Source organism: Oncorhynchus keta, chromosome 25 (assembly GCF_023373465.1).
Source record: "Oncorhynchus keta strain PuntledgeMale-10-30-2019 chromosome 25, Oket_V2, whole genome shotgun sequence".
Classification (NCBI taxonomy): Eukaryota; Metazoa; Chordata; class Actinopteri; order Salmoniformes; family Salmonidae; genus Oncorhynchus; species Oncorhynchus keta.
This window is the reverse complement of record NC_068445.1, coordinates 8,296,495-8,322,455: the sequence shown is the minus strand read 5'-3', so window position 1 is coordinate 8,322,455 and position 25,961 is coordinate 8,296,495. Positions and strand designations below refer to the sequence as shown.

The 25,961-nt window shown below is 42.3% G+C and overlaps 1 protein-coding gene across 1 annotated transcript in view; it reads right to left on the bottom strand.

The window, feature by feature from the left end:
• Positions 1 to 25,645, bottom strand: part of LOC118358086 (guanine nucleotide-binding protein G(q) subunit alpha) — a 38,935-nt gene extending 13,290 nt beyond the window's left edge. Inside the window, exons 1-4 of the mRNA XM_035735523.2 lie at positions 24,525 to 25,645; positions 7,877 to 8,061; positions 3,798 to 3,952; positions 3,568 to 3,696 (exon numbers count right to left, since the gene is read on the bottom strand). Coding sequence (XP_035591416.1) covers positions 3,568 to 3,696; positions 3,798 to 3,952; positions 7,877 to 8,061; positions 24,525 to 24,660 — 605 coding nt within the window. The 5' untranslated portion in view covers positions 24,661 to 25,645. The remainder of the gene's footprint in view (positions 1 to 3,567; positions 3,697 to 3,797; positions 3,953 to 7,876; positions 8,062 to 24,524) is intronic.
• Between the last annotated feature and the right edge of the window lie 316 nt (positions 25,646 to 25,961).

Genomic DNA, 25,961 nt, shown 5'->3' with positions numbered 1-25,961 from the left:
ATTGACTCCCGATTGAAAAAGAGCTACCTTCTATTTAAAAAAAAAAAAAAATACAAAACCATGCTAAAAAGGCTGCTGTGTTGTACAATGTACACTACCTGTCAAAAGTTTTAGAACACCTACTTATTCAAGGTTTTTTTCCCCTCTTTTCTTTTCTTTCTTTTTACTATTTTCTACATTGTAGAATAATAGTGAAGATATCAAAACTATGAAATAACACATATGGAATCATGTACTAACCAAACAAGTGTTAAACAAATCAAAATATATTTAATATTTGCGATTCTTCAAATAGTCACCCTTTGCCTTGATGACAGCATGGCACACTCTGGGTTCATTAGGTTGCTTTAACCCTAACTACATGTACAAATTACCTTGACTAACCTGTACCCCCGCACATTGACTCGGTACCGGTACCCCCTGTATATAGCCTCGTTATTGTTATTTTATTGTGTTCATTTTTAGATTTTTAAAAACTTTAGTTCATTTAGTAAACTTTTTCTTAACTCTATTTCTTGAACTGCATTGTTCGCTAAGGGCTTGTAAGTGAGCATTTCACAACACCTGTTGTATTCTGCGCATGTAACAAATCAAATTTGATTTGATTTGGGTGATTGATTAGCAATGCATAATAGAGCCGTCTGACAATCTCTCCTCAACAAAATATGTAAGGCTAATCAGTAGCCTACGTCAGCCTGGCTAGGTTACATTTATTTTGACTACTCCAGGATTTTTGGACCAACTCTCGGTGGTCAAGGAGTCGAGATAACGACTCTTTTGGAGTTGACACTCCACCACTCCACCACTACCCAATCACTTCAAACGGAAGCTGGAGAGACGGCAAACTAGCAGCATTTCGATTCGTTTGACTTGTTTTTTTATATTGACATTTCTTTGCATATAACCATGAAGGTTGTGTTGATGTATCATTTTTCCAGTATCAGAAAAGCTGTCTGTCTCATCCTGACAGACATGTTCATTCTCTAGTCTACACAATGGTGGAGATCGCAATACAAAAAAAGTACAATGTTGCAAAGGTCGGAGAGGCAGACAGCAATGTTTGTAGAAACCCGCCCGCTGTTGCAAACCAAACGTTAAGCTAGAACAAGGGGCAATAATGTGTTAAATAAAAGCCTTATTGCTTTTCTCTTGTCATTTACCCTGGTATCAAGAACAGCAGTGATATTTCGGGTGGAACAGTACACAAGTGTTTTTTTGCGATGTACCTGTTGTTAATGGATTTTTTTTTAGATCGGATCTCAAGCAATCACAATGCTTGTTTTGACCAACCCGTGGTAGAAGTTTAGTTTAAGTGTTTCGAAAAGTGTATTTCTTTGTCACTACACAACGATACAATAATTGAAAATACCGATTAAAAAAATATATATATTGTGGACCACTCAAATAGATTTTTTAGATACTAAAAAACAAACAGTCAAACATGGTACAGGGGTCATCAAAAAGCAAAATACCATACATATTATTTACATCATTGTTACCTGATAAATTTCACACAATTGATTCTTTTCATCTAGACCGTTAAAATTAGAGGTCGACCGATTCATCGGAATGGCCGATTAATTAGGGCCGATTTCAAGTTTTCATAACAATCAGAAATCTGTATTTTTGGGCGCCGATTTCCGATTATTATTTTTTTATACCTTTTATTTCACTAGGCAAGTCAGTTAAGAACACATTCTCATTTTCAATGACTGCCTAGGAACTGTTGGTTAACTGCCTTGTTCAGGGGCAGAACGACAGATTTTCACCTTGTCAGCTCAGGGGTTCTAATCTTGCAACCGCACAGTTAACTAGTCCAACACTCTAACCATTGCACTTCACGAGTAGCCTGCCTGTTACGCAAATGCAGTAGAAGCCAAGGTAAATTGCTAGCTAGCATTAAACTTATCTTCTAAAAACAATCAATCATAATCACTAGTTATAACTACTAATCCAGTTTAGCAGGCAATATTAACCACGTGAAATTGTGTCATTTCTCTTGCATTCATTGCACGCAGAGGCAGGGTATATACAACAGTTTGGGCTGCCTGGCTCATTGCGAACTATTTTGCCAGAATTTTACGTAATTATGATATACATTGGAAGGTTGTGCAATGTAACAAGAATATTTAGACTTAGGGATGCCACCCATTAGATAAAATACCGAACGGTTCCGTATTTCACTGAAATAATAAACGTTTTGTTTTCGAAATGATAGTTTCCGGATTCCATAATATGAATGACCAAAGGCTCGTATTTCTGTGTGTTATTATAATAATAATATAATAATATGTTATAATTAAGTCTGATTTGATAGAGCAGTCTGACTGAGCAGCAGCAGGCCCGTAATTATTCATTCAAACAGCACTTTTGTGCGTTTTGCCAGCAGCTCTTCGCAAGCACAGCGCTGTTTATGACTTCAAGCCTATCAGCCTAATGGCTTGTGTAACCAATGTGAAATGGCTAGCTAGTTAGCTGGGTGTGCGCTAATACTGTTTCAAACGTCACTCGCTTTTAGATTTGGAGTAGTTATTCCCCTTGCGCTGCAAGGGCCGCGGCTTTTGTGGAGCGATGGGTAACGATGCTTCGAGTGTGGCTGTTGTCGATGTGTTCCTGGTTCGAGCCCAGGTAGGGGCGAGGAGGGGGACGGAAGCCATCCTGTTACACTGGCAATACTATAGTGGCTATAAGAATATCCAATAGTCAAAGGTATATGAAATACAAATGGTATAGAGAGAAATAGTCCTATAAATACTATATTAACTACAACCTAAAACCTCTTACCTTGGAATATTGAAGTCTCATGTTAAAAGGAACCACCAACTTTCATATGTTCTCATGTTCTGAGCAAGGAACTTAAACGTTAGCTTTTTTACATGGCACATATTTTACATGGCACATATTTTACATGGCACACATTTTTACATGGCACATATCACTTTCTTCTCCAACACTTTGTTTTTGCATTATTTAAACCAAATTGAACATGTTTCATTATTTATTTGAAGCTACATTTATTTTATTAATGTTTTATATTAAGTTAAAATAAGTGTTAATTCAGTATTGTTGTAATTGTCATTATTACAAAAACAACAAAAAAATTAATCGGACGATTAATCGGTATTGGCTTTTTTGGCCCCCCAATAATCGGTATCGGTATTGAAAAATCATAATCGGTCGACCTCTAGTTAAAGTTACTATTTTCACTGTACAGCTGATAAAATATCATCCCTAATGTTGTTGTATAACCCACAGCAAAGCAAGGCATGAGCTACTGTTTCAATGGAACCATTGTTACACATGTTTATCTAAGATTGAGCAATAGTAAACTTGCAAGTCTGTACTCTAGATACCCTAAGAATATAACATCAATTGATAGAGCTCCACCCTCTGGTCTGTTCTCCCCACTACATTAGTATGGAAGTTGAAGGCTACATATAAGCAGTGCCTAGTGTGAGAACAGAGACAAACCTCAATCTCAGTGTGTCAGATATAGAATAGAAAAGAATATAATGGAGTGTAGTAGAATAGGGTTGAATAGCTCAGTGAGATTGAGGGTTGGCATACCTGAAGATGACACTCTGGAGGTCGAAGGGGTACTCAATGATGCCCGTAGTGGGGACCCTAACCCTCAGCACATCCTGCTGGGTGGGCAGGTAAGAGGTCTCTGCAATCCGGTCCAATGCATTCATGTAACTATGGAGACAAAAAACGGAGGGGGGGTATTGTGAGTGCCCACTGCCTAGCAGGAGAGGAAATGTGATCAAGTAGTAGAGCTAGAGATCTCATTTACTCACTATTTGGTAGAGTCCGACAGCTGGTACTCCCGTCTCCGATCGTAGGCCTCCTGGATGCCCGGGTCATTCCATAAACACTTGATGGCATTTATGTAGGGGTTCTCAAACGTGTAGACTTTCTCCACGTCTACCTCTTGGACCACGTTAGCGTTGCCCTGAGGGAGAGAAGAAAAAACAGACTGAGACACTCGTCCAGGTCAGACTTTTAGTCGACAGAAACAAATATATAAATTAAATGGCATTAATTCAAGGTTCTGTGAGTCTGAATTGGTACTAAAGCATAACCCAGGCTCAGGCAAACCAACCTGTCGGTGAGTATGGCCGGGTTCCGGGTGGACTATTTTGCAGTTGTAATGCGGAGACAATCAGATCTCGCAACACTTGAATAGGTGTTTAATTAACATCTAACACCGTGCTCAGACCGGAAACGCACGTGCGCCATCGTGCGCAAATTGATTTTGGCCCCTGACACTAAACGCGATCACGGCACGCAGGTTGAAATATCAAAACTCTGAACCAATTATATTAATTTGGGGACCGGTCGAAAAGCATTAAACATCTATGGCAATTTAGCTAGCTACCTTGCAGTTGCTAGCTAATTTGTCCTATTTAGCTATCTTGCTGTTGCTAGCTAATTTGTCCTGGGATATAAACATTGAGTTGTTATTTTACCTGAAATGCACAAGGTCCTCTACTCCAACAATGATTCCATACATAAAACGGTCAATCAAATCATTTCTAGTCATCTCTCCTCCTTCCAGGCTTTTTCGTCTTTGCACTCTATATGGTGCTTGGCATCTAACTTTCATAGGTGTATTACCATGGCCGGCCGACTTCAGTTCATCTTTCAATCACCCACGTGGGTATAACCAATGAGGATATGGCACATGGGTATATGCTTCTATAAACCAATGAGGAGATAGGAGAGGCAGGACTTGCACCGCGTTCAGCGTCACAAATAGAACTGACTTCTATTTTTGCGCTTGGCAACGCAGACCCACGTTGGCGTGCGCGAGCACTGTGGGTGCAATGATTGAATAACATGTACAGTGGTGAGAACAAGTATTTGATACACTGCCGATTTTGCAGGTTTCCCTACTTACAAAGCATGTAGAGGTCTGTAATTTTTTATCATAGGTACACTTCAACTGTGAGAGACGGAATCTAAAACAAAAATCCAGAAAATCACATTGTATGATTTTTAAGTAATTAATTAGCATTTTATTGCATGACATAAGTATTTGATCACCTACCAACCAGTAAGAATTCTGGCTCTCACAGACCTGTTAGTTTTTCTTTAAGAAGCCCTCCTGTTCTCCACTCATTACCTGTATTAACTGCACCTGTTTGAACTCGTTACCTGTATAAAAGACACCTGTCTACACACTCAATCAAACAGACTCCAACCTCTCCACAATGGCCAAAACCAGAGGGCTGTGTAAGGACATCAGGAATAAAATTATAGACCTGTACAAGGCTGGGATGGGCTACAGGACAATATAGGCAAGCAGCTTGGTGAGAAGGCAACAACTGTTGGCGCAATTATTCGAAAATGGAAGAAGTTTAAGATGACGGTCAATCACCCTCGGTCTGGGGCTCCATGCAAGATCTCACCTTGTGGGGCATCAATGATCATGAGGAAGGTGAGGGATCAGCCCAAAACTACACGGCAGGACCTGGTCAATGACCTGAAGAGAGCTGGGACCACAGTCTCAAAGAAAACCATTAGTAACACACTACGCCGTCATGAATTAAAATCCTGCAAAGCACGCAAGGTCCCCCTGATCAAGACAGCGCATGTCCAGGCCTGTCTGAAGTTTGCCAATGACCATCTGGATGATCCAGAGGAGGAATGGGAGAAGGTCATGTGGTCTGATGAGACAAAAATAGAGCTTTTTGGTCTAAACTCAACTCGCCGTGTTTGGAGGAAGAAGAAGGATGAGTACAACCCCAAGAACACCATCGCAACCGTGAAGCATGGAGGTGGAAACATCATCCTTTGGGGATGTTTTTCTGCAAAGGGGACAGAACGACTGCACCGTATTGAGGGGAGGATGGATGGGGCCATGTATTGCGAGATCTTGGCCAACAACCGCCTTCCCTCAGTAAGAACATTGAAGATGGGTCGTGGCCGAAACACACAGCCAGGGCAACTAAGGAGTGGTTCCGTAAGAAGCATCTCAAGGTCCTGGAGTGGCCTAGCCAGTCTCCGGACCTGAACCCAATAGAAAATCTTTGGAGGGAGCTGAAAATCCGTATTGCCCAGCAACAGCCCCGAAACCTGAAGGATCTGGAGAAGGTCTGTATGGAGGAGTGGGACAAAATCCCTGCTGCAGTGTGTGCAAACCTGGTCAAGAACTACAGGAAACCTATGATCTCTGTAATTGCAAACAAAGGTTTCTGTACTAAATATTAAGTTATGCTTTTCTGATGTATCAAATACTTATGTCATGCAATAAAATGCTAATTAATTACTTAAAAATCATACAATGTGATTTTCTGGATTTTTGTTTTAGATTCCGTCTCTCACAGTTGAAGTGTACCTATGATAACAATTACAGACCTCTACATGCTTTAAGTAGGAAAACCTGCAAAATCGGCAGTGTATCAAATACTTGTTCTCCCCACTGTATGTGTACATTTATTTTGCAAAGCTTGCAATCGCGGCGTGGTTAGCATGTTAGGTGTCATGCTGGTATAAGGGATCGGGAGACAGGCGCAGGAATGCGTAATATGGATTTTTATTTCCCAAATTACAGCGTGCAGTGCAAAGGCAAGGGTACGAAGACCAAACAAACACGCATACAAAACACAGGGTTGAGACCCATACAAAAGAGTGAGGAGTACCTTGAATAAATACACAATCGCCCAATGATTATCACACGAGACCCGTAACAGGCCACAGCACAGGTACTCACACGACCAACGGACATTGGAACACTAATCGTAGGACAATGGTAAACAAAGGGCACACTTATACAATTACTAATCAATGGGAATAGGGACCAGGTGTGCGTAATGACAGTTCCGGAGGGATCCGTGACATTAGGAAGCAATTTAATGTGATATAGTAATATTCTGAGATGCACAGTGAGTGCAACTGAGAGAAAAAATAACACAGCCTATTTGTTTCACTATATGCCGCTCCACAGAGGCTCTAAGGGCCTAATATGAAGCCACCACATAGCCCACCTAGCCCAACTCCAGCAGTGTTTCGTTCTACTATTATTTAGAAAAAGTGAAATGATTGATTCTGAAATCCCCCGAGTCACATGACTGGCTTCACTTCATTATCTGACCTCACCTCATTACTTATCTCTACTGTACCTTGTACACCAAAACCCCAGAAGGTAGGGATTGTTTTTGCCCGGTGACAACCGGGGAATGACATGCTACTGCCCCCTGTTGAATGTATCCAATCGTCAAGCCAACATAACACAGCAGGAAAATACCACAGGCTTCATATACAATCCAGGCCACTTAAAACTTGTGATGACTATAAGAACACTAAAGAATAACATATATACAATGTAACATAATGGTGTCACACCAGGCCTAGTGATTCATATAAGACATGGTCCGTCAACAACTGATAGGTCTCGGTACCTCAATTGGACAGTTTCATGTGGAATTACCTGCAGTTCTAAACTTTACTTTTGAGACCTCTCTTTTCTCTGTAACCTCTTTTCTCTGTAACCTGAATTAGACTAAGGCTTAGGATAAAGGGCACAAGTCTTAATCAAAGAGGAGGAATTCATATGAGCAGTTTCAGTCTATGCAGACAACTGAAACCGAGAAATATGACCTCAGTACACCAGATAACTATTTTTCTCTCTCTCACACACACACACCCTTGGCTGGATGACATGGAATGGGTTGAGAGTGACAGGAAGACACAGGAAGTACCAAAACAGACAGGATGTGAATGTGGAAGGCTGTTCCATGACTATGCAAGATAGAGTCATCTTCTTATGCTCACTAACACATCTCTCTCTCGCACACGCACTCACATACACACACAGCTTTCGTTCCCACTCATTCCCACAACTTCCCTTCTTTCCCTCTCCCACCCTCCTTACCTTGTTGTGCTCATATTTGTAAGGGATCATGAGGGTCTCCATGGCGCGGATCATGGACTGCATGGCAGTGAAGATGTTCTGGTACACCAGCTTGGTGAAGCCGCGCTTGTCCTCCTCCGAGTAGCCCGTGCCATGGATGATTCTCATCTGTTTAATGAAGGTGCTCTTCCCACTCTCTCCAGTACCTGGGAAAGGGGGAGATGGGTGAGAGGAGGGGGAAGGAAGTAATACATGGGTCTTTGAAGAATTGTGAGGCATTATTTACCGATACTGAGTTTTAAAATGTACATGTATTGAAATATTAGAGAAATATTTCAAATTGGCCAAATATATATATATATATATATATATATATATATATATAGGGAGAGAGAGAGAGAGAGAGAGAGAAAATACATTTTGAAATATATGTGTTTATCAAAATATTAGGTCAATTAATTTTAAAATGTGTTTGGTAATGTTTTGTGAAATATTCCTACATGCATTTACATCTATTTGTAAAAAAAATATATACATTTTAATTCAAACGTATGGCAGAAAAAAAAATGGTTCAAATTATATATTTTGTCAAAATGCATTTTTATTGTACCTGACACGTACCAAAGGCACTAAAATGCATTTAAATTACTACAAAAATGACTACAAACATTATATATTATCAGTCAAGTAGTGACTCCATGTTTTTAATGTTTATTTGACAAATAAACAAACAAACTTGACGAGAGCATTGCAACATAGGTCCGATGGGCAGAATTTAACGTGTACCGGGTCGTTCCACAAAATGATAACCTTTTGCATCCGTTTGATATGTGAAGTAGAAATTGTGCACCAATATTACATTCTGAATTCCTTTTATATTAAATGAGTGCCCTTTAAGTGCCCTTTAATATAGACCACATGGAGAATTCAATCTGATTTTGAATCTGAATAAAGACTTGCTCTATGTGATACAATGTATTTCCCTCTGTGCACCCACACTTCCAAATGTCACAAGTTTTCACCATCATTGTAAAGCCCTAGTTATTTCGTAGTGTTCAATCATAGTGTTAAATGTGCACTAAGCATAAATCGCTCTGCCATTTCCTGGTTGCTATAGTTAGCCTAATTTCAGTTTATGGGACAAAACAAGCGTAGAGAATCATTGTACCATCCAAACCACTGTGAAATCTCTTTTCAATAACCCAAAATATATATTTTTCCAGCTGAAACTGAAAGTAAAAGATGCTAAAGCAAATCTTTAGAATGGAAGTAAAGAAATAGTGCACATATAACAGTTATAGATCTATCATTCTTATTGAAAGCAAGTATAAGAAGCGTTAGATCTGTTCTACATGCGCTATTTCTATGCATCCCGTTCGTAATTTTTGTTTTTGCATCTTTTACTTTCAGTTTTGTACACCAGCTTCAAACAGCTGAAAATACAATATTTTTGGTTATGTAAAATATATGTCACAGTGGTTTAGATGGTACAATGTTTCTCTCCACTATACTTGCTTGTTTTGTCACAGAAACAGAAATTAGGCGACCAATTCAAATTTTAGCAAACAGGAAATGGCGGAACGATTTCTGCATATGTGGACACCCCTTCAATTTAGTGGATTTTGCTATTTCAGTCACACACGTTGCTTGACAGGTGTATAAAATCGAGCATACTGCAATGCAATCTCCATAGACAAACATTGGCAGTAGAATGGCATTACTGAAGAGCTCAGTGACTTTCAAAGTGGCACTGCCATAGGATGCCACCTTGCAAAAAGTCAGTTTGTCAAATTTCTGTCCTGCTAGAGCTGCCCGGGTCAACTGTAAGTGATGTTATTGTGAAGTGGAAACGTCTAGGATCAACAACGGCTCAGTCGTAAAGTGGTAAGCCACACAAGCTCACAGAATGGGACCGCCGAGTGCTGAAGCATGTAGCAAGTAAAAATCGGCTCTACTCAGTTGCAACACTCACTGCCGAGTTCCAAACTGCCTCTGGAAGCAACATCAGCACACAAATTGTTCGTCAGGAGCTTCATGAAATGGGTTTCAATGGCAGAGTATCCGCACACAAACCGAAGATCATCATGCGCAATGCCAAGCATCGGCTGGAGTGGTGTAAAGCTCTCCGCCATTGGACTCTGGAGCAGTGGACTGATGAATCACGCTTCCATCGTCAGCTGGCAGTCCGACGGACGTATCTGGGTTTGGCAGATTTCAGGAGATCGCTACCTGCCCCAATGCATAGTGCCAACTGTAAAGTTTGGTGGAAGAGGAATAATGGTCTGGGGCTGTTTTTCATGGTTTGGGCTAGGCCTCTTAGTTCCAGTGGGAAATCTTAACGTTACAGCATACAATGACATTGTATATGATTCTGTGCTACCAACTTTGTGGCAACAGCTTGGGGCAGGCCCTTTCCTGTTTCAGCATGACAATTTCCCTGTGCACAAAGCGAGGTCCATACAGAATTGGTTCATCGAGACCGGTGTGGAAGAACTTGATTGGCCTGCACAGAGCCCTGACCTCATTCCCATCGAACACCTTTGGGATGAATTGGAACGCCGACTGCGAGCCAGGCCTAATCGCTCAACATCTGCTCCTGACCTCACTAATGCTCTTGTGGCTGAATGGAAGCAAGTCCCCGCAGCAATGTTATAATATCTAGTGGAAAGCCTTCACAGAAGACAGAAGAGTAGAGGTTGTTATTACAGCAAAGGGGGGACCAGCTCCATATTAATGCCCATAATTTTGTAATGAGATTTTCGTTGAGCAGGTGTCCACATACTTCTGATCATGTGGTGTATTTCACCAAGCTAAATCAAATGAAGGTAACTTTGGGAGTTCTATACTAGATCAGTGTGGTTCGCACTGCATTTCCTACATGCAATGCCCATCTATCAGGGAATGCAGGCCTCAAGGGAGTCATGATGGGTGTACCCACCACTCCCCAAACTGACTTGTTGGAAAGGTGGCATCCTATGACGGTTCAATGTTGAAAGTCATTGAGCTCTTCAGTGCTGGCCATTCTACTGCCAATGTTTGCCTATGGATATTGCATGGCTGTGTGCTCGATGTTATACACCTGTCAGCAACGGGCGTGGCTGAAATAGCCAAATCCGTTCATTTGAATGGTTGTCCACATACTTTTGGTCATGTAGTGTACTAGCGATTTGGAGTGGGAGAAGATGGGGAGTATGTTGTTTCAACTTTAGCAACTGGACTAGTTGGTGACTGAGGCAGTACATTTATGTATTTGGTAAGGTGACAGTGTGTTAAATGACAGGGATGTGATTGTCACCAACAGAGCAGCAGGTAATAGCCTGGCAATAGGTTTTTATTTTTTTTATGTTCATAATTAATTGGGTGACACTTTACCTTTAGCGATACAGAATATCTCACCACTATCCGTTCCATCTCCTCCTCTCTATCCTTTATTCCTTTCTAGAGCGTGCAGAGGGGCTGTCAACAGTTTACTGGAATATGTTTTGTTGTGAAAACATGTTACTATCGATGCTCCCGAACAGATTTAATTTAGTTTCCCTGATTAAGCACTGGGTAGCTGCAGGAACAGAGTTGGAGAGCCCATTGCATGCAGAGTTTAGGCCGGAATATCACCTGTTGCGCAGTGTGAGTATGCTCCTCAAACAGTGGTTGATGCGTGGAGCAATATAAGTGTTCCAATATTTATTTCTCGGCTGCTCATATTAAGCACATGCTGCGCTATAAAACCGAAGTAGCCTACCTGGCATCATTGAAAAACGGACCATGGGAAAGCGTGCGGACTCCATTTGCTATTTGACTGCATACAGATGACAGGTATTTGTATCCCCTGCCCCTGTTCCTGCCCATTTGATAATGGGACACTCTAAATTGAAAACTATTTTACATATTAGTAAAGACAAGATTAAGTTGAGAATAGTCTGATGGGTGAAAATATGATCTGATCGCAAGCTTCTTTTTTTACTTTCTTTTACTTTCTTTTTCTTATTTTTTTACTTTCTCAAATCATCAATAGCCCATAGTCGCATCATGCAGTCTGTACATGTTTGATTTCTAAGACATTCTAAGGTTTGTAATCATTCACAACTAAAGCTGCCAAATAACTCTAAATCAGGTGTATAGGACCTGTTTCAAATGATCACTTTTACACTCAACATAGCCACTTAATATGCGCACTTGCTCCGGAATGGGAAAAATATCCTTTCTATTTTATACAGCTAAGTTAAATTATATTCTTCTTACTATAAAATCATATTTAAATATATATGATTTTATATAAATATAAAATTATGGCACTTGACTTAAAAGCAAATCTTGTCAGCTAAATGAACAAGCCTACAGCCTATTGCATGGATCATAGCTAGATAACATACAGTAAGCCAACATATTCTGTTCTTCTGAAATACATTTTCTTCATATCATAATGTTTCTTTAGACCCGACTAAAGAAAAGAATGGATTTATTGTGATGGTGTATATTAAATTGATTTATTCAACTTTTTAAATTTGCGTAGAGGCTTGTATGCGTGGAGGCCTAGAGATGCTAAACCTGTTTATGTTAATTAACAGTCGATTACCGTGAGACTGGCACACTTTTGCATGACAATAACCGGCTGACAAAATGTTGTGACTGCCACAGCCCTAGACTCAGGTGGTATAATTAACCTAGTTCTGTCACAGTACAGGAGGGAGGTTTGTGTCAGGAACAGATGTCAGTCTCCTGTATCCATAGTGAGACACGCAGATACCCAGTGGTGCAGGTTACGTTAGTAACTACCAAAGGCAAGTGCACTATGAAAATGGGGGTGGTGAACCATTTACCTGTACCAGTACTGCTAGGAGATACTGTAAGCTGCTCGAGAGCCCATGGCAGTGTAAACAGAACCTCCTTGATACACATAAGCAATGTGAAGTAGTCACTGGCACACTCTGAGAAAACACATCCACCAACAGGCGCGCACTCGCCGGGCCCTACTGGCACTACAGGGAGACATCTCTTCTTCACCCAGATCGAGTGCTGGGGAGGAAGAAAAATACAATTCTAGATCAGAGGCTCAGAGAGTTGTTTCAAGAAACGACAGTGGATGACACGTGCCCAGGTCTCCCAACAGAGAGTGGAGGAGACCAAGGCCCCCCACTGAGAATAGACAGCCAAGATTTTCCTTTATCTGATGAGTTGATAGTACAGTTTGGCACTGCACAGTTGCAGGACACAGACCTGATTTTGGGGCGGTGCCAAGTGAAAGTAGTGGATGGGAAGCGCTTGTAGGGCATCAATGAGGTAAATCACTGTATTACTGCATAAAGAAGGGCTTACTGTACTGAGTGGTTAAGAGAAGGGACGAGGTTCTAGATCTCTTAATGGTGCCTGGATCATATAGAGACACTGTACTCTACTGTACCTGGAGCATTAGCAAGTGCTGGGAGGCCACTTGGCCGTCAACAAAACTAAAGAGCGCATCATGAGTAGATTCTACTGGCCTCATGTTACGAATGATGTAGAAAAGTACTGTAAGTCATGCGACCAGTGCCAAAAGATGACCCCGAAGTCAATTACAGAAACCTGCTCATCCCAGCATTGAAACACCCTTTGAGCAGATAGCAATGGATCTGGTGGGTCCTATTACCCAAATTAGCAGAGGGCACGAATATATACGGATGGTAATCGACTACATAACACACTACCCCAAAGCCATTCCCCAGCTTAATATGTCCACTAAAGGGTTTTCAAAGGAGCTTTTCAGATTTTCTCCAGAGTTGGCCTACCCTCCTCTATTTTGTCGGACCATGTGACCCCGTCCGTGTATGTCCCGCATAATGAAAGACTTGCACACCTTGTACAATATGAGTCAAATACTCACAAGTGTATATCATCCCCAAAACAATGATTTATGTGAACGCCTGATTAAAACTGTTAAGTCTATGCTGAAGAAGGAGATTGAGTGAGACGGGAGGAACTGAGACATGTTAATACCTCACTTGTTGTTTGCTCTTAGGAAGGTACCCCAGTCGTCAACAGGCTTCTCTCCATTCTATCTGTTATATGGGAGGCAGTGCAGAGAGAACCAGGACCTCGCCAAGGAGGCGTGGGAAGCCCAGCCGTGTCCCCACAGAACACTGATAGAACATGTCGCTCTAATGCGAGACCTGATTGGCACGGTGTGGCCAATAGTGAAGGAACACATGGAGAGTGCGCTGCAAGCGCAACAAAGAGCCCACAACCGGACTTCCCAGCCCCGAAGTTTGGGGTCGCTGACGTGCGAGCAAGAGCAGAACCTACGGGCACTAGTTGATCGACACTGGGAGGTATTTTCCTCCCTCCCAGGGAATACATACCTCATCCAGCATAATTTATACATAGAGCCAGGCAAGAGAGTAAACTTAAGGCCTTACAGAATCCCTGCTGAGTGACGATAAATAATCAGGGAGGGAGTGAGAGAGATGGCGTTGACAGACATGGAAGCTCTGCTTCTAGCTCCTAAGGAACTTGGCAGTATTTTTTATTTAATTTTTGTTATTTTTTTACAATATTAGACCATACATTGTTTTGTGTTACTACATACAGATGGAAATAACTAACTCACCAGCATTCCGACCAGAAATACGACTTTCCCAAAATGGATCCTTTGTTCGTACCCCCCAAGGCAATTGAACGTATCCCAGAGGCTGCTGCATGACGCTGCTGGCGGAGAAGAGTTATTCAGAGTGGACTTCTAGTCTGACTCAGGAGGCATACATACCATCATCCGCTTCTGAGTATATTACTCACTAATGTCCAGTCCCTGGACAATAAAGTAGACGAGCTCAGGGCGAGAATCTCCTTCCAGAAAGACAGCAGGGACTGTAATATACTCTGTTTCACGGAATCAGGGCTCACTCCAGATATACTGTCCCCGTCCATACAGCCAGCTGGGTTCTCAGTACATCATACAGACAGGAAGAATGAACTCTCCTGGAAGAAGAAAGGTGGTGGTGTACATTTCATGATTAACTACTCATGGTGTGATGGTGATAACGTACAGGGACTCATGTCCTTAATTCACCGGACCTAGAATACCTCACAATCATATGCCGATTGTATTACCTTCCAAGAGAATTCTCTTTGATTATAGTCACAGCCGTGTATTTTCCCCCTCAAGCCGATACCACACTCAAGGAACTACACTGGACTTTGTGCAAACTGGAAACCACATATCCTGGGGCAGCCTTTATTTTTGCTGGGGACTTTAACAAAGAAAATATGAGGAAAACGCAACCGAAATTCTCACCCATTTTTCTCTATCTTCTGGGACGACAACAAGGTTCACGACTCCATTTGGGTAGCCTCTGAGAATAACATTGACGTATATACAGACACAGTGACTGAGTTCATCAGGATGTGTATAAGGGATGTTGTTCCTACTGTGATTATTAAAGCATACCCAAACCAAAAAACGTGGATAGATGGCAGCATTCATGCAAAACTGAAAGTGCGAATTAGCCCATTTAACCACGGCAAGGTGACTGGGAATATGGTTGAATACAAACAGTGCAGTTATGCCCTCAGTAAGGCAATCAAACAGGCAAAACGTCAGTACAGAGAAATTGGAGTTGCAATTCAACGGCACAGACACGAGATGTATGTGGCAGGGACACCAGACAATCAAGGATTACAAAGAGAAAACCAGCCACATCGTGGGCACAAATGTCTTGCTCCCGGACAAGCTAAACACCGTCTTCGCCTGCTTTGAGGAAAACACAGTGCCACCGATGCGGGCCGCTCCTAAGCTCTGTGGGCTCTCGTTCTCCGTAGCCGACGCGAGTAAGACATTTAAGAGTGTTAACCCTTGCAAGGCTGCCGGCCCAGACGGCATCCCTAGCCGCATCCTCAGAGCATGTGGTGACCAGCTGGCTGGAGTGTTTACAGAAATATGCAATCTCTCCCTATCTCAGTCTGCTGTCCCCACTTGCTTCCAGGATGTTCACCATTGTTCCTGTACCCAAGAAAGCAAAGGTAACGGAACTAAATGACTATCACCCCATAGCACTCACTTCTGTAATCATGAAGTGCTTTGAGAGGCTAGTTAAGGATCATATCACCTCCACCTTACCTGACACCTGAGACACAGCTCATTTTGCATACCGCCTCAATGGATCCCAAGACAATGCAATCGCCATCACACTGCTCACTGCCCTATCCCATCTGGATAAGAGGAATACCTATGTAAGAATGCTGTTCATTGACTACAGCTCAGCCTTCAACACCATAGTACCATCCAAGCTCATCATTAGGCTCAGGGCCCTGGGTCTGGACCCCGCCCTGTGCAACTGGTTCCTGGACTTCCCGACGGGCCGCTTCCTGGTTGTGAAGGTAGGAATCGATACCTCCGCTACATTGATCCCCAACAGGGGCCCCACAAGGGTGCATGCTTAGTCCCCTCCCTTATTCCTTGTTCACCCATGACTACATGACACGCACCCCTCCAACTCAATCATCCAACTCAAGTTCGCAGACAACACAACAGTAGAAGGCCTGATTACCAACAACAACGAGACAGCCTACGGAGAAGAGGTGAGGGCCCTGGCGGAGTGGTGCCAGGAAAATAACCTCGCCCTCAACATAAACAAAACGAAGGAGCTGATCATGGACTTCAGGAGACAGCAGAGGGAGCTAGCCCCTATTCACATCGACGGGGGAGCAATGAAGAAGATGGAAAGCTTCAAGTTCCTCAGCGTACACATCACTGACAATCTGAAATGGTCTATCCACACAGACAGAGTGGTGAAGAAGGAGCAACAGCCCCTCTTCAACCTCAGGAGGCGGAATACATTTGGTATGGGCCCTAATACCCTCGTTTACATATGCACCATTGAGGACATCCTGTCAGGCTGTATTCCCCCTGGTATGGAAACCGCAGGGCTTTCTAGAGGGTGGTGCAGTCTGCCCAAGGCATCACCAGGGGCATACTGCTTGCCCTCCAGAACACATACAACACTTGATGTCACATGAAGGCAAAATATCATCAAGGACATCTACCATCCGAGCAACGGCATGTTCACCCCACTATCATCCAGGAGGTCAGTACAGCTGCATCCAAGCTCGGACTGAGCGACTGAAAAACAGCTTCTATCTCAAGGCCATCAGACTGTTAAATAGCCATCACTAGCCGGCTTCCACCCAGTACCCTGCCCTGAACTTAGTCACTGTCACTAGACGGCTACCATCCGGTTACTCAACCCTGCACCTTAGAGGCTGCTGTCCTATGTACATAGACATGGAATAACTGGTCACTTTTATAATGGAATACCGGTCACTTTAATAAAGTGTACATACTGTTTAATTCATTTTATATTTCATCCTATTAAACTATTGCTGCATATATACTATTCTATCCTACGTATTCTACAGAAATACTAAATATTCTATCCTCATACTTTCCATAATGTCTATAATGTCTATACATCCCATCACATATTTAAGCAATAAGGCACGAGGGGGAGTGGTATATGGCCAATATACCATGGCTAAGGGCTATTTTTAGACATGGCGCATCACGGAGTATTGGCCCTATATCACAAACCCTGAGGTGCCTTATTGCTATTATAAAATAGTTACCAACATAATTAGAGCAGTAAAAATACATGTTTTGTCATACCCGTGGTATACAGTCTGATATACCGCGGCTGTCAGCCAATCAGTATTCAGGGCTCGAACCACCCAGTTTATAAATATATTTATACTCCCGGACTCTGACATTGCTCGTCCTTATATTTATATATTTCTTAATTCCATTCTTTTACTTTTAGATCGGTGTGCATTGTTAGATACTACTGCACTGCTGGAGCTAGGAGCACAAGCACTTTGCTACACCCGCAAAAACATCTGCTAAAAATGTGTATGCGACCAATATAATCTGATTTAATTTTAAGTTATTGAGTCGTTCCACAGCGCATGATCCAGTCCGATAGTTCTCGTACCGAAGCCAGACGGAATGATGAGATTCTGTTCAGGACTTCTGAGGAAGGAATGACATCTCCAAATGAACGCATACCCAATGCCGAGGGTAGATGAGCTGACAGAGCGGTTGGGAGAAGCGAGCTCCATAACTAACCTAGATCTCACTATAAAGGCTATTGGCAGGTGCCTTTGGCCCCAGAAGACAAGCCTTTTACATTACGTGAAATTACCCTTCGGGCTTCACGGAGTTGGCGTGACGTTCCAGCGGTTAATGGACTAGCTACTTAGACCCCACCAAGCTCACGTTGCAGCTTACATCGACGACGTGGTGATCCAAAGAGAAGACTGAAAGACGCACCTACAACGGCTACGGGCCTTGCTGGGGAGCCTAAATGGAGCTAGATTGACAGCAAGAAATGATGCTAAATATCTGGGGTACACGAATGGGAGTGGTCTCATATTCCCCCAGACAAAGAAAGTGGAGACTATCTGGGAGTGGCCAAGGCCAGTGCGTAAAAGCATGTGTGATCCTTCCTAGGGATCACAAGTTACAACCAGTGCTTTATACCCAACTATGCATCTATAGTCGCTCCACTGTCCAACCTGACAAAGAAAGACCTTCCCACCCAGGTGAAGTGGACTCAAGCAAGTCAAAATAGCTTTCCAAAAGTTTAAAGAATCCCTGTGCGCGAAACCAGTACAAAGCACACCAAACTTGGACAGGGACTTCATTGTGCAGCCAGAGGCCTCTGATTTCGGCATAGGAGCAGCTCTTCAAGTGGTTGGGAGAGGACAAGCACCCCATAGCCTACATCGGCTGTAAACTCTCAGAGAGAAAAGGTAAATATGCCATGTTTGAAAGAGAGGGGCTAGCGATATTATTTGTTAGGAAGCGAATTCCCTCGATTGACTGATCATGCACCACTCACCTGCATGGCGAGAAACAAAGAGAATAACAGTAGGGTAACTACAGATTCAGGGTCCATCACAGAAATGCAAACTACTGTCCCGCCGCGGCCAGAGGGCACTCGATCTCCTGGGTAGATTCTGGGGACGGGGGTGTGTGAGACATCCAGAGCTATGGCGGTCAATGGGAGTCAGAGGGGCGGGGGAACGCAGGGAATCCTTGACGATGTCACAAGACTCCCCAAGCACACCCCTTATTACCGGCACAGGGCCAATTACGCACAGACAAAAGAGAACAATGGAGACACGGAAGGCGAGGAATGAATCGACAAAGAAACGAGGAGAAATATAGAGCAAAGAAACAAGAAAAGGAAAGAAGAGGACATTGAGACAAAGAAAAATAATGGATTAAAAGACGAAGAACGTGCGTGAGTGAAATCCCGTAGCCAAAAGCCAAAAGTCAAGCCTAGCCACAACAGAGATTGTTTAATTTGTTGATTTTTGAAATACTCTTTGGTTTATAATTGAAGTGCTCTGAACCGAGCTAGGTTTGTATTTCCCTTTTCTTGAACCTGCCGAGTGCCATGATATGAACATGAAATATACCATTTTAGATTTTTGCATCATAAAAAGCAGACTCTTCCTCTGTATACACCACACCCTGCTATAGATTGGAACCTTTCTGGACCGATCACATAATACATTTAGTTTATATAGCTTGTGCTTTTCATTCTAATGTTGGATGTTCTTATATTATGTATCTGAGGTCTACTATACATACATGTTACCGATGATCCCACCTGAATTCACAAACAGACAGCTCTAGGGAAGACCTTGTTCCCATTAGGATAACGCATGTGTAAGATCATCCCCATGACACTTCCGCTTCAAAAGTAAAGAGTCGGGAGGAAGGACCATTTCCACCATTTCCTCCTTACCTTCCAGGCCAAGTACATTGCAGTCTCTGCATCGCATCAACCAATGGATGGGCGCCATGCCATTGACTGCACAGTTGGGCATCAGATTGCTTTGTTATAGGATGTGGTTAGCTGAAATGTTAAACACCTATCCAGGTGTTGTGAGATATGGCAGGCGTCTGCAATGTAGTCAGGCTGGAACGCTGCCTCAGTTTTCATAGAACACAAGGAGGCTGTGGAATAAACTTCTTCCAGCGTGATGACAAAGAGCCAATGAGTAGAAAGAGGCCCCAGTTGTTTGCATTCAGAGGGGACAGTCAAAAATCTATAGTGTGTGCCTGGTTCTAGAGAGCCTGTATTATGAGTGGTGTTTGAGGGGTTGCATTCGAGTCAGGAAACTGTTGACACAAGGCCAATGATCTAGTATAGTTACAGTACAGTGTTAAAACAATGGCAACGATGCTAAAGTTCACTGTATCTGGGCGGTTAAGAGTGTTGGGTCAGTAGTCGAAAGGTCGCTGGTTCGACTCACCAAGCCGTCTAGGTGAAGAAAAAAAATTGGCCAATGTGCCCTTGAGCAATGCAGTTAACCCTAATTGCTCCTTTGAGTTGCTCTGCATAGGAGTATCTTCGAAATTACTAAAATGTCAAATGTATCTGGAGTCCCCAAACTGACACACGTCCGACAGAGCTGCCTAACAATGGTTGGACTTCCTTGATACACTTGTAAAACTAAAGTGAACGGTCAATGTTAGAGTGTTAGTAATGACCTCCCACATGAGCGGTTTTTCTGTGAATTACCCATACTGCATTTCAAGGAATTGTTGATTCGCTGCTGCCGTGGAACAAATGTGAGGAAAATCCAGCTTACTGACCCATGTCCGTAGGCCTAGGAGTGCAGGCTTTCAGTTCAGGCAGCTAGGAGTTGATTTGATTACATCTGCCCCTTTTTAACCCAGTTAATTTACAAGCCAAAGACCTAAAAACCCCAGCCTTTTTACATAAGTAACATTCATCATACAGTAGAACATATAGAAAACATTTAGTCATTAATAGTACTTTTGTAATAGATAGTCCATTAAAGCTACATTCTGGGAATGGATAAACAATGAAACGTGGTCCCTGGCACTTGTTTTGGTATAGGTATAGGCATATAGCCAGCATTGTAGATGCAAGGACTGACAATCCATGACATCCACATGATAGCTCTAAACATATTTTAAAGCTATTATTCTTGCTTGTGGTCTTCTTGTTTGTAAACACGAATAAAACCATATTTTTTGTGGGTATGATAGAAAAGGACAGTTGTGTTAACATTAGGCATCTTCTTCAAGAGTCAATGGGTAGGCTTGCCTGATAATCAGACTGTGCTGTACATTTGTTTGGAAAAATTTCCTCTCACAAGCAGAATGCTGAATAAAATCATATTTTAACTTACTTCACTGGTTGACCGTGCAGTGGGTCCTTTTGCAGGTAGGAATGTGAGACAATATATCCACAGGAAAGTATAACTAGTACAATTTTTCAAAGTGCTGGTAGTGCGTTCAGATTTCTATCACTTGAAGCATTTCAAAAACAGCTGTCTATTTCAGAGATATGGGCGAATGGCGTGCACAGATTGTTGGGCCAAACGTTAGGACTCGAAACATGCAGGAATGTCTACATGCTTAACAGTGTAGGCCAACAGGTAAACACCACTGTAAACACGCTTTTAGCTCAGGAGTTCTAGACCCTGTAATTGCTACCAATAAAACGCCTAGACTTTGGCCTCATCAGTAAACAGACGGAAACCACTTGGAATGATTTAGGGATCACAACTATCATCCTCAACTATCACTGAAATCAATTGTTGGATGGTGCGAGTGATTAAAAAAATGGTAGCAAAATACACTGAACAAAAATATAAACGCAACATGTAAAGTGTTGGTTCTCGGTTTCATGAGCTGAAATAAAATATCCCACTTTTTTTTTTACATACAGTGCCGTGCGAAAGTATTCGCCCCCCTTGAACTTTGCGACCTTTTGCCACATTTCAGGCTTCAAACATAAAGATATAAAACTGTATTTTTTTGTGAAGAATCAACAACAAGTGGGACACAATCATGAAGTGGAACGACATTTATTGGATATTTCAAACTTTTTTAACAAATCAAAAACTGAAAATTGGGCGTGCAAAATTATTCAGCCCCTTTACTTTCAGTGCAGCAAACTCTCTCCAGAAGTTCAGTGAGGATCTCTGAATGATCCAATGTTGACCTAAATGACTAATGATGATAAATACAATCCACCTGTGTGTAATCAAGTCTCCGTATAAATGCACCTGCACTGTGATAGTCTCAGAGGTCCGTTAAATGCGCAGAGCATCATGAAAAACAAGGAACACACCAGGCAGGTCCGAGATACTGTTGTGAAGAAGTTTAAAGCCGGATTTGGATACAAAAAGATTTCACAAGCTTTAAACATCCCAAGGAATACTGTGCAAGCGATAATATTGAAATGGAAGGAGTATCAGACCACTGCAAATCTACCAAGACCTGGCCGTCCCTCTAAACTTTCAGCTCATACAAGGAGAAGACTGATCAGAGATGCAGCCAAGAGGCCCATGATCACTCTGGATGAACTGCAGAGATCTACAGCTGAGGTGGGAGACTCTGTCCATAGGACAACAATCAGTCGTATATTGCACAAATCTGGCCTTTATGGAAGAGTGGCAAGAAGAAAGCCATTTCTTAAAGATATCCATAAAAAGTGGTGTTTAAAGTTTGCCACAAGCCACCTGGGAGACACACCAAACATGTGGAAGAAGGTGCTCTGGTCAGATGAAACCAAAATTGAACTTTTTGGCAACAATGCAAAACGTTATGTTTGGTGTAAAAGCAACACAGCTCATCACCCTGCACACACCATCCCCACTGTCAAACATGGTGGTGGCAGCATCATGGTTTGGGCCTGCTTTTCTTCAGCAGGGACAGGGAAGATGGTTAAAATTGAGATGGGAAGATGGATGGAGCCAAATACAGGACCATTCTGGAAGAAAACCTGATGGAGTCTGCAAAAGACCTGAGACTGGGACGGAGATTTGTCTTCCAACAAGACAATGATCCAAAACATAAAGCAAAATCTACAATGGAATGGTTCAAAAATAAACATATCCAGGTGTTAGAATGGCCAAGTCAAAGTCCAGACCTGAATCCAATCGAGAATCTGTGGAAAGAACTGAAAACTGCTGTTCACAAATGCTCTCCATCCAACCTCACTGAGCTCAAGCTGTTTTGCAAGGAGGAATGGGAAAAACATTCAGTCTCTCGATGTGCAAAGCTGATAGAGACATACCCCAAGCGACTTACAGCTGTAATCGCAGCAAAAGGTGACGCTACAAAGTATTAACTTAATGGGGCTAAATAATTTTGCACGCCCAATTTTTCAGTTTTTGATTTGTTAAAAAAGTTTGAAATATCCAATAAATGTTGTTCCACTTCATGATTGTGTCCCACTTGTTGTTGATTCTTCACAAAAAAATACAGTTTTATATCTTTATGTTTGAAGCCTGAAATGTGGCAAAAGGTCGCAAAGTTCAAGGGGGCCGAATACTTTCGCAAGGCACTGTATGCACAATAGGATGATTTTTCTCAAATTTTGTGCACAAATTTGTTTACATCCCTGTTAGTGAGCATGTATCCTTTGCCAAGATAATCCATCTACCTGACAGGTGTGGCATATCAAGAATATGATTAAATAGCTTGATCATTACACAGATGCACCTTGTGCTGGGGACAATGAAAATTAAAATGAAAATAAAATGTGCAGTTTTGCCACACAACACAATGCCACGGATATCTTAAGTTTTGAGGGAGTGTGCAACTGGTATGCTGACTGCAGGAATGTCCACCAGAGCTGTTGTCAGATAATTCAATGTTAATTCTCTACCATAAGATGCCTACAACGTAGTCGTTTTAGAGAATTTGGCAGTAAGTCCAAGCGGCCTCACAACCGGAGAACCCGTGTGTGGTGTTGTGTGGTTTGCTGATGTCAATGTTGTGAACAGAGTGCTCCATGGTGTATGTGGGGTTATGGTAGGGGCAGGCATAACCTATGGACAACGAATACAATTGCAGTTTATAGATGGGTCCTTCTGTAGCTCAGTTGGTAGAGCATGGCGCTTGTAACGCCAGGGTAGTGGGTTCGATCCCCGGGACCACCCATACGTAGAATGTATGCACACATGACTGTAAGTCGCTTTGGATAAAAGCGTCTGCTAAATGGCATATATTATTATTATTATTATTATAGATGGCAATTTGAATGCATGGAGATACCGTGACGAGATCCTGAGGCACATTGTCGTGTCCCAGTTCTTCCCTGGCCTGCATACTCACCAGACATGTCACCCATTGAGCATGTTTGGGATGCTCTGGATCGACGTGTACGACAGCATGTTCCAATTCCTGCCAACATCCAGCAACTACGCACAGCCATTGAAGAGGAATGGGACAACATTCCACAAGCCACAATCAACAGCCCGATCAACTCTATGCAAAGGAGATGTGTCTTGGTGCATGAGGCAAATGGTGGTCACACCAGATACTGACTGGTTTACGGATCCACACCCCTACTTTTTTATAAAGGTATCTGTGACCAACAAATGCATATTTGTATTCCCAGTCATGTGAAATCCATTGATTTGGGACAAATGTATTCATTTAAATTAACTGATTTCCTTACATGAACTGTAACTCAGTAACATTTTTGTAATTGTTGCATTCATATTTTGGTTCAGTATATATTCAAATAAGATTCGACATGTGTGGCTGGTTACAAAGTTAAAACAGGCTGATTCGCAGGCGTAGCTCGCGTATCACTACCCAAAAGGAATTTTGGGCTTTACTTGCATCTCATCATCACCACTAGCTTACCGAGAAGCAACAGCTTCAATTCCCGCCGAGCATCCCTCTTATCCCGGCGGAGCTGCCTTTCGATCTCGTCGTTGATCCGCCTGGCTTCTTTCGCCTCCTCGCTGAGGCAACACGCCATTATGGAGTCAAGGGTCATTCTTTTAAAATCACTTTTCCTGCTTCTTTATGCAGATTCCAGTTGCAATAAATTACAACAGTTAACGAATATCATGTCACGCCCAAACAGCTGGCGAAAAAACACGGACGCGTTTAATATAAATAGGACATAGCCAAGATGTGGTTAAAATAAAATGTATATTTGTGTTGCCCCCCGTTTCGTGTCCTTTCTGATCGCCTGTCAGTCAGAAAACAGTGGCTCGGGAGTTAACTAAATGTCAGTACAATTCTAATTGGGTAATGGGTAGTGTGAATTATCTTCTAAATATGATCAACAGATCCGTCCGTAGTCTTTGTGATAAGCATTCTCATTCTTGCCCAGTCATCCTTTTCACGTCTTTTATTAAAATGCATGTCTTCATATCCTACGTCCAATATAGTCCTATCATATCATCCGTTTGATGAAAAAATACATGAAACAACGTGTCCGCTTTATTTCCAAGAGCTTGACTCCCGGGCGTGGTAAAGCAGAATATGGCGGACTTTCATTCCAATCCGCTAGACATGAAAACAGTTATCTCTCACTCGCAACAAAAAAAACAACAACACGAAAAAACACGCAACACCAATCGCATGTTTACTTTACAAAACGGAAAAACTCGTCATCCGTGTGCCTTCATGAATAGGAAAATGTCGATTATTCCGCTACACGTTTGCCTATAATACAAATAGAAAAAACGATCATGTTTCGTACAGCCCTGAGCCTTTCCCTTTCATCAATTCCATGTATTTTTACAGAGACCATTCACTCCTGGTCGGTGACGTCGGACAGTGGTAGGGAGTGTCCTCAGAAGAAAAGCGACTCGAAAGTGGGCCTAGTCCCATAACAAGCAGTTGATGTTACCTGCTCTACCTAAAATCTGTACAGAATAATACCTTCTACATTTGCATGATGGTAGTAGCTGCATGTAAAAAAAAAAGTAATGCAAAAGAGACTGGCATTATTGCATAGCAGAAGAAAAACCCAAGGTAAGCAGACTAAAGCAGTATCTCTACAAGGTATAAGCTCGTCTAGCATACCATTATCCCGAGAAATGCTATCTACCAAATATGTTATCAGTAGTGAATTGGTCTGTGTTGCACAACTTGACCTTTAATCAACAACAATAACAACAAAGGGCTCTACAAGTATCTGAGTTGCTGTTTATTTTCATGTCACAGCTTGGGCCACGGAATAAGTGCAATTTATGACTTGAAGCCCCCGCAACCTCATAGAATCTGAGGTTTAAAATCCCTGAACCCCAACACTGCAACTCACAGGATTTAAAAACATGACTGCAA